Raw genomic sequence first — 14,665 nt, forward strand, 5'->3', positions numbered from 1 at the left:
ATTTGTACAGCCCAGAGATCCACTTGTGAGCGAACCCACTGGTTGCTGAAGTTTCGGAGACGCGCCCCCACCGCACCTGGCTCCGCCTGTGGAGCCCCAACGTCATGCGGTGGACTTAGTGGAAGCAGGGGAGGATTTTTGTTCCTGGGAACTGGCTGCCTGGTGCAGCTTCTTTCCTCTACCCTTGCCTCTGGCCAGAAAGGATGCTCCTCTGACCCGCTTGCCTTTCTGAGGCCGAAAGGACTGCACTTGATAATACGGTACTTTCTTAGGCTGTGAGGGAACCGGAGGTAAAAAAGTCGACTTCCCAGCAGTTGCTGTGGATACGAGGTCCGAGAGACCGTCCCCAAACAATTCCTCACCCTTATAAGGCAAAACCTCCATGTGTTTTTTAGAATCAGCATCACCTGTCCACTGCAGAGTCCATAATACTGTCCTGGCAGAAATGGACATTGCATTAATTCTAGATGCCAGGCAAATGTCCCTCTGGGCATCCCGCATATATAAGACGATGTCTTTTATATGTCCGAGGGTTAGCAAAACAGTATCCCTGTCGAGGGAATCAATGTTGTCTGACAGGGTATCAGTCCATGCTGCTGCAGCACTACACATCCAGGCTGAAGCAATAGCAGGTCTCAGTAGAGTACCAGAGTGTGTATACACAGACTTCAGGATAGCTTCCTGCTTTCTATCCGCAGGCACCTTTAGGGCGGCCGTATCCTGAGACGGCAGTGCCACCCTTTTAGATAAGCGTGTTAGCGCCTTGTCCACCCTAGGGGATGTTTCCCAACGTAACCTATCCGTTGGCGGGAAAGGGTACGCCATCAGTAACCTCTTAGAAATCACTAGTTTCTTATCAGGGGAACTCCACGCTTCTTCACACAATTCATTTAATTCATCAGATGGGGGAAAAGTCACTGGCTGCTTTTTCTCCCCAAACATAATACCCCTCTTGGTGGTAACCAGGTTAATGTCAGAAATGTGTAATACATCTTTCATTGCAGTAATCATGCATCGGATGGCCTTTGTAGACTGTACATTTGTCTCATTCTCATCTACACTGGAGTCAGACTCCGTGTCGACATCTGTGTCTACCATCTGAGCTAGCGGGCGTTTATGAGCCCCTGACTGCTTCTGAGTCGCCTGCGCAGGCGCGGGCTGAGACCCCGGCTGTCCCAAGGCTGCTGCGTCATCGAACCTTTTATGTAAGGAGTTGACACTGTCGGTTAAGACCTTCCACATAGCCATATAATCAGGTGTCGGCCCCGTCAGGGGTGACACCACACTTATCTGCCCCTGCTCCGCCTCCACGTAACCCTCCTCATCAAACATGTCGACACAGCCGTACCGACACCGCACACACACAGGGAATGCTCAGACTGAGGACAGGACCCCACAAAGTCCTTTGGGGAGACAGAGAGAGAGAGTATGCCAGCACACACCACAGCGCTATCTCTCCCCTCAGTCCCACGTAGCAGTGAGTCTGTTGCCAGCAGATCTCACTGAAAATAAAAAACTTAACAATACTTTCTTTTCTAGCAAGCTCAGGAGAGCCCACTAGGAGCACCCAGCTCTGGCCGGGCACAGATTCTGAGGTCTGGAGAAGGGGCATAGAGGGAGGAGCCAGTGCACACCAGATAGTACCTAATCTTTCTTTTAGAGTGCCCAGTCTCCTGCGGAGCCCGTCTATTCCCCATGGTCCTTACGGAGTTCCCAGCATCCACTAGGATGTCAGAGAAAGTTAGCATTAAGTTAAGAGATGATGTAAACATTAACTCAGAAGAAGAATCAGAATCAGCTTTATTGGCCAGGTATACTTGCGTATACTAGGAATTTGTTTTCGGTTTACAGTGCAGCAGACACAAAGGGAACAAGTAAACAGGAAGGGGGGACATGTGCAGTCTTCAGATAAAGGAACCATAGGGAACAGAGTGTGCATTTACTAATTAAGAAAAGCTTAATTCTGCAAATACGTTAAGATTTTTTGTGTGGTATTTGCGTACAAACCAAATAAAAATGATGAAAAGTATACATGTTGCTGTAGTTACTTTAATTTTTTTTTATTTTGCTGTAGGAAAAAGGAAGACAAAACTAAATACAGGTTGAGTCTTCCATAGCCAAAATGCTTGGGACCAGAAGTATTAGATTTTGCCATACCTTATGGAGATATCTTGGGGATGGGACCCAAGACTAAACACAGAATGCATTTATGTTTCATATACACAAATCGTGAAGGTCACGTTATACACTACTTTTAATCATTACGCCATGCGCATAATGATTAAAAGTAGTGTATAAAATGACCATTGCTTTCTGATTGATTACACAAACTTTGTTTCATGCAAACAAAGTTTGTGTATTCTGAATCATCAGAAAGCAAAGGTGTCACGATCGCAGTTACACTAAATTAGATAAATTATGCTACTTAAACCCTCCAAGTGCATGTTCATTCATTAGAAGGGTTGCACAAGAAGTACTGCAATGTGTCCCAACATTTCTGCCTTGAAATAAACAGTTTCCTAAATTAAAAAATAAATAAATAAAAAAAAAAAACCCACCACAATAACATGATTTTCCTCTGAAAAAGCAACGCAGATTAGCATTGGATTGCAAATGAAATTTGCCATGAGAACTGTTCACAATCAAACCTCGCAATGAACCCAAATCACATCTAATTGTATTGACCCCTAAGAGTATAATGCAGTGTACTGACCTCATGCTCTTCCAACTCATACTTCTCCATGGTCATTTTACATTTACAAGTCACCTACGATACATTAAAACAATCAAATCGTCATTAACTGCCATTATACAGATAACAGGATAACTGACAACTCTAAGAGAAAAGTTTCCGATCCCACCACTCTAGTCATGCCTGGAAAACGAGATTTATGGTAAGAACTTACCGTTGTTAAATCTCTTTCTGCGAGGTACACTGGGCTCCACAAGGAATAGCATCGGGGGTGTAGAGTAGGATCTTGATCCGAGGCACCAACAGGCTCAAAGCTTTACACTGTTCCCAAGATGCACAGCGCCGCCTCCTCTATAACCCCGCCTCCATGCCAGTGAGCCCAGTTTAGTTAACCAGCCCAATGCAGTAGCAGGTACCAGAGACGACAACCGCTTGTAGCCAATTACACCACACACTCACCGCAGGAGAGGGTGTCAGCGGCTATGCCAATACCAACCCAAAAAAAGCTAAGTGCGTCAGGGTGGGCACCTTGTGGAGCCCAGTGTACCTCGCAGAAAGATTTAACAACGGTAAGTTCTCATCATAAATCTCGTTTTCTGCTGCGGGGTACATTGGGCTCCACAAGGAATAACATCGGGGATGTCCTAAAGCAGTTCCTTATGGGAGGGGACGCACTGTAGCGGGCACAAGAACCCAGCGTCCAAGGGAAGCATCCTGGGAAGCAGCAGTATCAAAGGCCTAGAACCTAATAAACATGTTCCCCGAGGACCACGTAGCCGCCTTGCACAATTGTTTAAAGGTCGCACCACGGTGGGCCGCCCAAGAAGGTCCAACCGACCGAGTAGAATGGGCTTTGATGGTAGCAGGAACCGGACGACCGGCCTGTACATAAGCATGTGCAATCACCATTCTAATCCATCTGGCCAATGTCTGCTTAGAAGCAGGCCAGCCACGTTTGTGAAAAGCAAACACGAAAAGAGAATCGGATTTCCTAACGGAGGAAGTTCTCTTCACATAGATACGGAGAGCCCGTACCACATCCAAAGACCGCTCTTTGGAAGACAACTCAGGAGAATTAAAGGCCGGAATCACAATCTCCAGGTTAAGGTGGAAAGAAGACACCACCTTGGTGAAAAATCAAATAGGGAGACTTATAGGATAAGGCACCCAAGTCCGAGACCCTTCTAGCTGAAGCAATAGCCAGCAAAAACAACACCTTAAGGGAAAGCCACTTAAGGTCATCAGAGGTAAGCGGCTCAAACGGAGACTCTTGTAAGGTCTCCAAAACCACGACAGATCCCAAGGGGCCACAGGTGGCACATAAGGAGGCTGAATCCTCAGCACACCCAGAGTGAAAGTATGGACATCAGGCAGGGTAGCGATCTTTCTCTGAAACCAAACCGACAAGGCCGAGATATGAACCTTGAGGGAGGCCAGACGCAGGCTTAAATCCAGGCCTTGTTGTAGAAAGGCCAATAATTTGGCCGTACTAAACTTGAAAACGTCATGATTGTGAGACGCACACCAAGTAAAGTAAGCATTCCAGACCCTATGGTATATCCGAGCAGAAGCCAGCTTACAACATAGTTTGAACGGGCCTTCAACATAGTTTGAACGACCGCCTCAGAAAAACCCTTGGCCCCCAGGACGGAAGCTTCAAGACAAAGCTAGACGGGCCAAATCCTGGTAAACACAAGGGCCATGAACGAGGAGGTCTGGTCGTTGTGGAAGTAGAAGGGAACGATCCAACGAGAGGCCCTGTAGATCGGAGAACCGGTGCCGCCTGGGCCACGCTGGAGCAACTAGAAGTAGGTTTCCTCCTTCTTGCTTGAACTTCCGTATTACTCTGGGCAGGAGGGACACCGGAGGGAACACATACGGCAGATGAAAGTTCCACGGGACTGATAGAGCATCCACGAACGCTGCTTGAGGATCCCTTGTCCATGCTCTGAAGACCGGAACCTTGTGATTGTGTCGAGACGCCATCAGGTCCACATCTGGGAGACCCCACTTGTCCATGAGAAGTTGAAAAACCTCCGGATGTAGGCTCCACTCTCCGGCGTGCACGTCCTGACGACTGAGATAGTCCGCCTCCCAGTTCAGAACGCCCAGAATGAACACTGCTGATATGGCCGGCAGATGGCGTTCTGCCCACTGAAGAATCCTTGATACTTCCCTCATTGCCAAGCAGCTTCGAGTGCCGCCCTGATGATTGATGTACGCCACCGTGGTGGCGTTGTCCGATTGTACTTGAACAGGTCTGCTCTGTATCAGATGCAGGGCCATTGTCAACGCATTGAACACTGCCCGCAGTTCCAGAATGTTTATCGGGAGTAGAGACTCCTCCTCGGTCCACCGACCCTGGAGAGAGTTTTGTTCCTACACCGCGCCCCAACCTATCAGACTGGCATCCGTTGTCAGCAGGACCCATTTGGAAATCCAGAAGGGACGGCCCCCGCTCAATCGTTGGTCCTGAAGCCACCAACTCAGGGACAGACGGACCTCCAGAGATAGGGAGATCATGTGAGATCTGATCCGGTGAGGCAGGCCATCCCACTTGGACAGAATCAACTTCTGCAGAGGGCGAGAATGGAATTGAGCATACTCCACCATGTCGAAAGCCGACACCATGAGACCAAGCACTTACATCGCTGAATGGATCGACACTTGCGGACGGGATAGGAAGTATCAGCTCTTGTCCTGAAGCTTCAGGACTTTCTCCCGAGACAGGAACAACCGCTGGTTGTGGGTGTCCAATAACGCTCCCAGGTGTAGCATGCTCCGAGCCGGAACCAGGGAATATTTCTTCCAGTTGATCAGCCATCCGTGGGCATGCATGCACTGGATTGTCAAATCGAGATGACACAGGAGAAGTTCTGGGAAACTCGCCAGGATCAACAAATCGTCTAGGTATGGTAGTATCCTGATCCCCTGACCGCGTAGTGTGGCCGTCATGACAGCCATAAACTTGGTGAAGACCCGCGGAACCGTTGTCAAACCAAAAGGTAAAGCCCGAAATAGGTAATGAAGGTTGCCCACTGCAAACCGCTGGAACTACCGATGAGATACCGCAATAGGAATATGTAGGTAGGCATCCTGTATGTCCAGGGAGACCATATAGCCCCCAGGCTCCATGGCCAGAACAATAGAGCGCAGCGTTTCCATACGAAACTTGGAAATTCGCACATGCTTGTTCAAGGACTTCAGATTGAGAATGGGCCGCGAGGACCCGTTCGGTTTCGGGACTAGAAACAGCGATGAATAGAACCCCTTGCCCCTCTGAGTCAGAGGCACCTGTACCACCACTCCTGTGGACAGGAGGGAATGTACCACCGAGTGAAACGTGTTTGCTTTTGCCGGATCCAGAGGTAAATCTGTTAGGCATAATCGATGAGGGGAGCGATTCTTGAAGGATATAGCGTAACCTCGAGCAACGACTTCCCTCACCCAGGTATCCGAAGTGGTCTTCAACCATTCCTGGGTAAAACCTAGAAGTGCCCCCCCCCCCCCTCCCCCGTCATGCGGTCAGCTTATCAGTTTTAGAAGCTGGCTGACGGGCGGCCCAAGCATGCTTCAGTCTGGGCTTGGCAGGCCTGGAAGCACGGGCTTGCTTCGGGTACGCCTTACCTTTTGCTTTACCTGGAGTACGAAAGGGCCGAGGGAAAGTACTTTTAGCTTTCTGTGCTGAAGGAGCCGTACTAGGTAGGCAAGCTGTTTTAGCAGTAGCCAGATCAGCCACAATCTTATTGAGGTCTTCTCCAAAGAGAGAATGTCTCCCTTGAAAGGAAGTACCTCCAGGGTCTTTCTGGAATCCAAATCCAAGATCTCAACCAAAGGATACGTCTGGCCAAAACGGACGCAGTAGCAGGCTTGGCCGCGAGCACCCAGGCATCGGAGGCCGCCTCCTTAAGGTACAGAGAAGCCGTGGCAATATAGGAGAGACATTGTCGAGCATGCTCAGATGCATCAGAAGGCAGTTCCGCCTCGAGTTCCTGAGCCCACAAATCAACAGCTTCAGCAGCCCAAGTCGCTGCAATAGTTGGCCTTTGTACAGCCCCAGAAAGGATATAAAATCGCATTTAAACAGCCCTCCACCCGACAATCCGTCGGTTCCTTCAGAGAGGTGGCGGTAGTACTGGCAGGGCAGAGGAAACAACCATACACGCCACATGAGAATCTACAGGCGGAGGGGTTTCCCAATTTTTTACACACCTCCGCAGAGAGAGGATAGCGAGCCAACAGTCTCTTATTCGGTGTAAACTTTGTCCCCGGATTTTCCCAGGATTCCTGATGTATGTCAATCAGGTGTTTAGAGTAGGGTAGAACCTACTTAACAACCTTCTTACGCTTAAACCTATCCGGTTTCTTGGAGACAGTCTCAGGCTCAGAATCATCAGACACCTGAAGAATGAGCTGTATCACCTCAATCAAATATGAGACATCCATGGATGATTTCCCCTCCAAATCTGAAACATCCGCATCAGTGTCCGAGGGGTCAGTATAAGCACCGTCCTCCTCGAAGGACGTGTCCGTTAAGGTCGCGGATCGGGAGGAGGTAATGGCCCTTTTAGAAGACGACTAAGTCTTATGCGGGCGAGAGTGACCCTTCGCTTTGGACATGGATCGGTTCAAATGCTGTAACTGAGTGGAAAGCTGATCCGCCCATGGCAGGTTCATAGTGGGGACCATAATCTGTGGTAGCTGCACAGGTGGTCCCACAGGGGGCGTCAATTTAGTTACAAGCGTGTTTAACAATGTGGAAAATGTAGCCCAAGGTGGTTCTTGTGATGCCCCGGGTGCTACCGATCCACTGGGGGGCAAGGAAGCCCCTGAACATGAACTCTCAGCTGCTAAATTATCTTCTAATAAGAACTCTCAGAGAAACAGCCGAAGCTGGCACAGACCTAGGGTTCAATTGGTTATAGAACATATGGTGTATAATTCACAAGTAAAAAATACTCCAGTAGTATATCTTGTGAAACAATCCTATATTATCATCAGAGAAAACCTGAAACACTTGGCCCCCACAAATATAGTACTATAGGAATAGCACGCTGAGTAAAATACCCTGCAAAAAGGCAACCATGCAGCAGCTACATGCACACACACATATATAGTCACAAACGTACCATGCAGAAATTATGTACCATAAACTGCACTGGACTAGCAATACAAAGTAATACTCAGTATGGCTATATGTGATAACAATAGATATAACAAACGCAGTAGGCACTGGATGTATATCACAGGGTATTCGTACCACACAACCCTGACAGTATGCACTCTTTCTTAACTAACACAGTCGCAGTGACAGGTAGAGTACTCAAGTGTCCTGTAGGAAGCACAGCACTGGCAGTCAGGTGGTTCCACAGAGGAGGATTTGCACCCAGCAATCACAGGAACAGCAAGGCTCTGTTTGTAATGGCTGCTGACCGGGAGTGAGGGAGAAGGAAGCAGCTCCAGGGCGGGAACATTGCAGAAATGGCACCCTGGGGCTGGGGGGAGGAGCCTCAGATCCGGCCTGCTCCCCCTGCTGGCATCACCACCGGGCGTGCAGGCAGTAAAGAAAGCGGGGGGGGGGGGGGGTTGTAATGATACAACGTCCCCACTGACCTGTGCTCATAAAGAATCACCCTGGTGGCTAGTGGAACATAAGCCCAATAATCTGTGTACACGCCTCCTATGGGCGCGCGGGCTCGCGGTGCAAAGTGCGGGACAGAAGCCCCTTACCTCCCCCTTGTCAGCTGCCCCGCGATCCGGGAGACTGCAGCGTGTGTGAGACTCACGGGCAGAGAGAGGAAGAAGCCGGCGCCTCCGCTGTATTGACCCGGCAACCACGGCTCGGGAGTATACAGCGCCGCTGGGGGTGATGGAGCTGCGGCAGAGACGTATATCAGACACAGCCTGCTGCAGCCCTTGTAAAATCCTCTTCTTTTCGTTAAAGTTAAAGCTAAGAATAGGCTGCCTGAAGCAGCCTCCTGTTAAGTGACCTGCTACTGCAGGTACCAACTACAAACTGAGCTCACTGGCATGGAGGCGGGGTTATAGAGGAGGCGGCGCTGTGCATCTTGGGAACCGTCTAAAGCTTTGAGCCTGTTGGTGCCTCAGATCAAGATCCTACTTTACACCCCCGATGTTATTGCTTGTGTGGCCCAGTGTACCCCGCAGCAGAAATCAAGTTCGTGTTCAACCAAAATGCATTATGGTGACACTTCTCACACAATGCAGGGAACAGTATTTCTCTTTCATCCACTAGGGGACACTGGAACAGCATATACAGTACGGGGTGTGAAGCTTGCAACCGAAGGTGTGGCACAATCTAAAATTAAACATTGTCTGCACAGCCAGCTCCTCCCTCTTCACGCCCCTCAACCCCCAGTTTGAAAAACTGTGCTTGGAGGAAGCACATAGGAGCTATTGCTATACATACATATATATATTGTTTTTTAATTCTGTAATATGAGAGCCTAATCCCACCTAGCAAAAAGGAGGGTGCAGGCAAGACCCAACTTGAAAGATGAAGCCCAATCCCTCCTAACAAAAGGAGGGTGCAGGCATTACTGGAAGGAGACTAAGGTCCCAGCTAAAGGGATCTGCTTCTCTCTTCAAAAAAAATCTGGAGCACCGAGACAGTGAGTACTGGTTGTTTTAAGGGCCCTAGTCTTATACATATAGAGGGTGAGAGTGGCTGTGGCTCTCTGCACTAATGTTACCAGGGGCTAGTGTGTGTAAAAAAGGCTGAGGGAACAATAGGAGTCCCAGCTGTATAGACTTGAGACATCACAGCCGTTCTGACACACGCTGCTGCTATCTTCCGGACAGTGCAGCAACCCCTCACCACCCACCTCCTTCCGCAGGACATTGATCAGAGCTGGCAGCCGAAGCATCTCTCACGGAGGGAAAGCGAGAGGCTGTCCTCCCACTCTCCCAGGGGACTCCAGGACGGCTGAGGAGGGAAGGAGTTTACTACAGTACTTCCCACCGCCGGTTAGAGCGCAGCCGCCCGCTCGGCCACTCCCGCAGGCCGCACAAGCAAGGGAGTGGAAGGCTGAGGGGAGACGGCGGGCATATTAACAGAGCGCTATAGCAGGTCGTCAGCGCTGGGCGGTCGGGCTGCAGTTATGGGGGATATATGAGGCAGTCTGAGAGCACTAGAAGGCTATAGGTTTTAATGATGTGAATAGGAAATTTTAGGGCGGCCATCTTTAAATAAAGTAAGAGGCGCCAAGTTGCTTCTCAAGGAAGGATAACACCCCCATTAGTGGAGACATTTTCCTCAGCCAGTGAAAACAGAGGGAGGGGTTTTATGCCTAGAAGAGAAGTTAAGAAAAATAGTTATTACTCCCTCTGCTGGTAGTTTTTATTTTAGGTCTCTGCTGCAAAGGATTTTCCATGTGTTTTAAATCAAGCATGTTTATGCTTTAGAATTTCAAAGGACTTCTAATACAAAGATCCTGTGAAAATAAAGGGAATGTCTGGATGTCAACCCCGACCTCAGAACTGAATCACAGTCAGGTGGGCGAGGGTTGCAACGAGGCTGTATAGAAGAGTTTTTATTTATTTATTTCTCTCTCTGTGACTCCAGCCAGGTGAATCCAGTGTACAATTGTTCTTGTCATCTACTACGGTATTCCGTTACCTATTATAATGATGAGATGCACTGCAAGTATTCTGTGGGTGTGCATTGTCAACATCAAATGCACAACCAAAAACTTATTATCAGCACAGTAACTCCAGTTACCTTTGGCGTCCATCTAATTATACATTATATATACATAAAGATTGTAAGCTTGCGAGCAGGGCCTTCCTACCTCTATAGGGGGGTACTCACGGAGCGATCGCTGCTTAAAATCTAAGCAATCTGACTAGATTGCTTAGATTTTAAGCACGATCGCTCTGTGTGTAGCCCCCTCAGCAATAGCGATGCGCAGCCCCGCGCATCGCTATCGCTGCTGCTAGATTGGCCTGCATGCAGGCCAATCTAGCGGGTCGCTCACTTCACCCGCTGGGTGAAGTGAGCGCCCCCCCCCCCCGTCTCCCCCCCCGCACGCTCAGCACAGATCGCGCTGTGCTGAGCGCCGGGAGAGATGTGTGCTGAGCGGTTAGCTCAGCACACATCTCTCTGACATCGGCCAGTGAGTACTGGCCTTAAGACTGTTTGTTATCACCCATTTTGTTATTGTTATTTCAAATTGTAAAGCGCAACGGAATTTGCTGCGCTATATAAGAAACTGTTAATAAATAAATAAATAATAATACCTCCAACGGACGCTGATGACAGGTCTGGTGGAAGAGGGAGCATCAGATACTGTCATCCAATTCAACTCTATCTGTATCAACAGTTGGTGGTCTGGTGGGTGATGGTTAAATGAGTATTTATATTATTTATTTTTTACTAGAAAGAAGGCAGATTTCCAGCTAATTTAAAATACTCTTCAGAGCTCCCAATAGGTCTACAGCCTTTCTCCTCCTATGCTAATAGGTGAAAGTCTGGCGGAGTGGTATGTATATGTTTATATTAAGGTAAATAGGACCGCAAGGATTACTTTAGTTGCTCAAATAAATGAGCACCAACGTTGACAACCCTCGGGTGCGTGACAGTTGAGAATGGGAACACAACCAGGGGGGCAGTGGCCGTCAAGGTTAGGAAAGCATAACCTGACACATATTTCAACAACCGAGTATGCGAGCCCATCCGAAACAGGGTGGAATTCATAGTTAAAATTACTCCATCCGCACGGGTATAATAAAAAGGACCAAAATGGCAATGTGACCCCTTTCCTACCTTAAGGTAGGAGTGGACAAAGGTGCTGACTCTCGAAACGGTGGACTAACCATTAGAGGCGTAACTAAATTGAGGCGATCAGTACATGCTTCCAAAATTCCCAAATCTAATTTTTGACTAGCGGAGCATATCCGAGAGTTAACCACATATACTTATCAGGCTACTAGGGAGGTTAGCATCCCGATCTCAGCTATATCTCTCAATGGTTTTTGTGACAACAGAATTTCGGATCCCACAGAAGGGGAAAGGATCCCATAACGAAGGTGGCTCACCCCTGCCTAGTCTGTTAACGGGACATTCGTACGTATTAGTCCCACTACAAAACAAGGGTCGTATATAGGTTGGAATTGACATGGAAATCCAACCTCTATTTGCAAGACCATCTCAAACGGACCCGGGAGGTTTGTGTTTTGGTAAAGAGGCTATAGTTACCGGGTTGGAAGGCGATTTCCTTGGGAGGGAATGCTTTCCTTGGGCCTATAAATTTCAGACGAGTGGAGTGAAATCAGATCTTCTGCCTACCGGGTATCATAGAACTATACTAATAGACAGTAGCAGTTACTTTGGTCCATTATTCAACTAGTTTGGTTCTTCGTCTCGTGCTGGAGGTGTCTCAGATAACAGAGACTATTCCCAAAAGCCAGTAATCGCGTCTCTACACAAACTCACCTTGGACCTCTTATGGGGGGGTAAGGGTTGGAAAGGTCTAGGGAGACCAGGTCAGAGACTTGAGAAGAGAATTTTGTATCAAGGTTTGTCTCCCTATATTAAAAATAGATATTGACAACACCTAGGCTGTCATTCCGTTCAAAAGCGAAGGCATTACTGACGACAATTCGGAAATTGCTACATATCCCTACTCTCAAGGAGGAAAGGGGTTCTCTTAGAATCTTTTTTGTCGTGCCCACAGACAGTCACACTGATACTCAATGTAAAGTTTTTGACCCAGTTTCTACCGGCCTACAGATTCAAGATGGAATCAATCCAATCGGTCATTGCAGGCCTAGACCCAGGGGAGTTCGTAGTGTCTTTGGACATAAAGGATGCATTCCTTCATATCCCGATGTGGACTCCTCATCAAGCATACTTAGTATTCGTACTGGTCAAAGATCATTACCTGTTGGGGCCTTTCCATACGATCTATCATCAGTCCCGAGAATTTTTACAAAAATAAGGGTCACAAGTTTGAGACTGTTAGGGGTCACGATCATACCTTATCTAGATGATCTGCTGATCTAGGGTACCTTCCAGGAACAGCTGATCAAGAAGACAACTCATCAATTTCTCACTCAACATGCGTGGATTGCGATTTCCAGAAATCTAACCTAGTACCAATTCAAAGGTTTCAATTTCCAGGTCTCATCTTGGACACAGTACAATTGAGGGTAGTCCTATTGGAGACATACAGAGGCTGGTGGCTCAGGTACTACAGACACAGACTGTTTCTCTACACCTAGGTGTACAACTTCTCGGGAAGAATGTGCCGTCTTTGGAGGCTCCACAGTACGGCAGCCTTCACTCCCAACCTTTCCAGGTGAACCTCATTGCACAGGGAGCAGGTTCGCACTGGTTTTCTATAGCACAGTTTTTGGCTTTCACACAAGTCAAAGCTTCCCTAATATTGGTGGTCGTTACTCACGAATCTCGCAGCAGGTAAGAGATTCGGCATTTTTGGATTTGGGAATCCTCACAATAGATGCCAGTTTCACGAGTTGGGGTGCCATCCTAGAGGAACATCAGTTTCAGAAGAGATGGCCGTCAATAGAGAGCAGTCTACCCATAGACCTTCTCGAGCTGAGTGCAGTTACACTACAACTTCTCTTAACCAAAAACCTAGTGATGGGTCAACACTTAAAGATGCAGTCGGACAGTGTCACAACGACGGCTTACAAAAACCGTCAAGAAGCAACAAGGAGCAAGATGGCATTAGAAGTAGCCACAAAGATCTTGTGGGTAAGAAGGCGCAAGATCGTCCTTTTCAGTATAGTTCATTCCAGGAGTGGAGAACTGGGAAGCAGATCATCTCAGTCGCCAGGACATGCATCCAGGTATCGAGATGGTGATAGGGAGATAGGGGCTAACTCAAGCAGACCTAATGGCCTCTCGACACAACCATCAGCTGCCCAGGTAAGTAGCTAGCACATGAGATCCAGCAGCGAACGGAGTGGATGCATTGACACTTCCTTGTCTTACAGAAGTGTTTACAATTTTCCACCATTTCCTCTTATATCCAGGGTACTAAAGACGGCCAAACGGAAAAGAGTGTGGAAATACTCATTCCACCAGACTGCACCCACAGGAGTTGGTACTCGGTTTTGAGGGGGCTACTAGCGAAAGATCCCTGGAGACTATCTTTCAGAGAGAAGACCTGCTATCAGAGGGGCCGTTCCTCCTCCCAGACCTGAACGGTTTGCGGTTAACTGCGTGTCTATTGAGACTCAGATTTTGAGAAAGTGGGGATACCAAAGGCGTCTATTCCTACAATGATAGCTGCAAGGAATGTGGAGGCCACACACACTACTGAGCCTCATTTTGACTTGTTTTAAGGACATTACATCAAAGTTGGATCAGCCTGTAGTGTATTTTTCCACTTTAATTTTGAGGGCGACTCCAAATCCAGACCTCCATGGGTTAATACATTTGATTTCCATTGATAATTTTTGTGTGATTTTGTTGTCAGCACATTCAACTATGTAAAGAACAAAGTATTTAATAAGAATATTTCATTCATTCAGATCTAGGATGTGTTATTTTAGTGTTCCCTTTATTTTTTTGAGCAGTGTGTGTGTATATATATATATATTTTTATTTATTTATTTATTATTAATAATTATAATTATATAATTATCTCTCTATTAACCACATTTTTTTCTGCATTTTTTATTTTCTCCTAGCTATATTATATAATTGAAAACATCACCAGGCATATATGATAAGTTAGTCATGACTCAATCATTTTCAACAAATACGTAAGATCATCGAAAGGGAATAGTCAAAATGTGATTACCGGCGTATGTTCTCTAGTCATGTGCTCCTCCATATCGCTGGTGGGAAACGGCTCCTTGCATACTTTACACATACTGATATTGCGTCTACAGTGAATCTCGTGTATAGTGAAATTAATCACAGGAACGTCATGTTTACTAGAAACAAAGCACAAAAAAAAAGCAACATATTAGAATGAAAAC

General features: G+C 47.4%; 1 protein-coding gene across 3 annotated transcripts in view; it reads right to left on the reverse strand.

The window, feature by feature from the left end:
* Positions 1 to 14,665, reverse strand: part of TRAFD1 (TRAF-type zinc finger domain containing 1) — a 141,909-nt gene that overhangs the window by 75,638 nt on the left and 51,606 nt on the right. For all 3 annotated transcript variants that reach the window (XM_063964366.1, XM_063964365.1, XM_063964367.1), the window contains exons 3-4: positions 14,485 to 14,620; positions 2,714 to 2,767 (exon numbers count right to left, since the gene is read on the reverse strand). In XM_063964366.1, the coding sequence (XP_063820436.1) occupies positions 2,714 to 2,767; positions 14,485 to 14,620 (190 nt within the window). The remainder of the gene's footprint in view (positions 1 to 2,713; positions 2,768 to 14,484; positions 14,621 to 14,665) is intronic.

Source organism: Pseudophryne corroboree, chromosome 1 (genome assembly GCF_028390025.1).
Source record: "Pseudophryne corroboree isolate aPseCor3 chromosome 1, aPseCor3.hap2, whole genome shotgun sequence".
In the NCBI taxonomy this organism is placed as follows: domain Eukaryota; kingdom Metazoa; phylum Chordata; class Amphibia; order Anura; family Myobatrachidae; genus Pseudophryne; species Pseudophryne corroboree.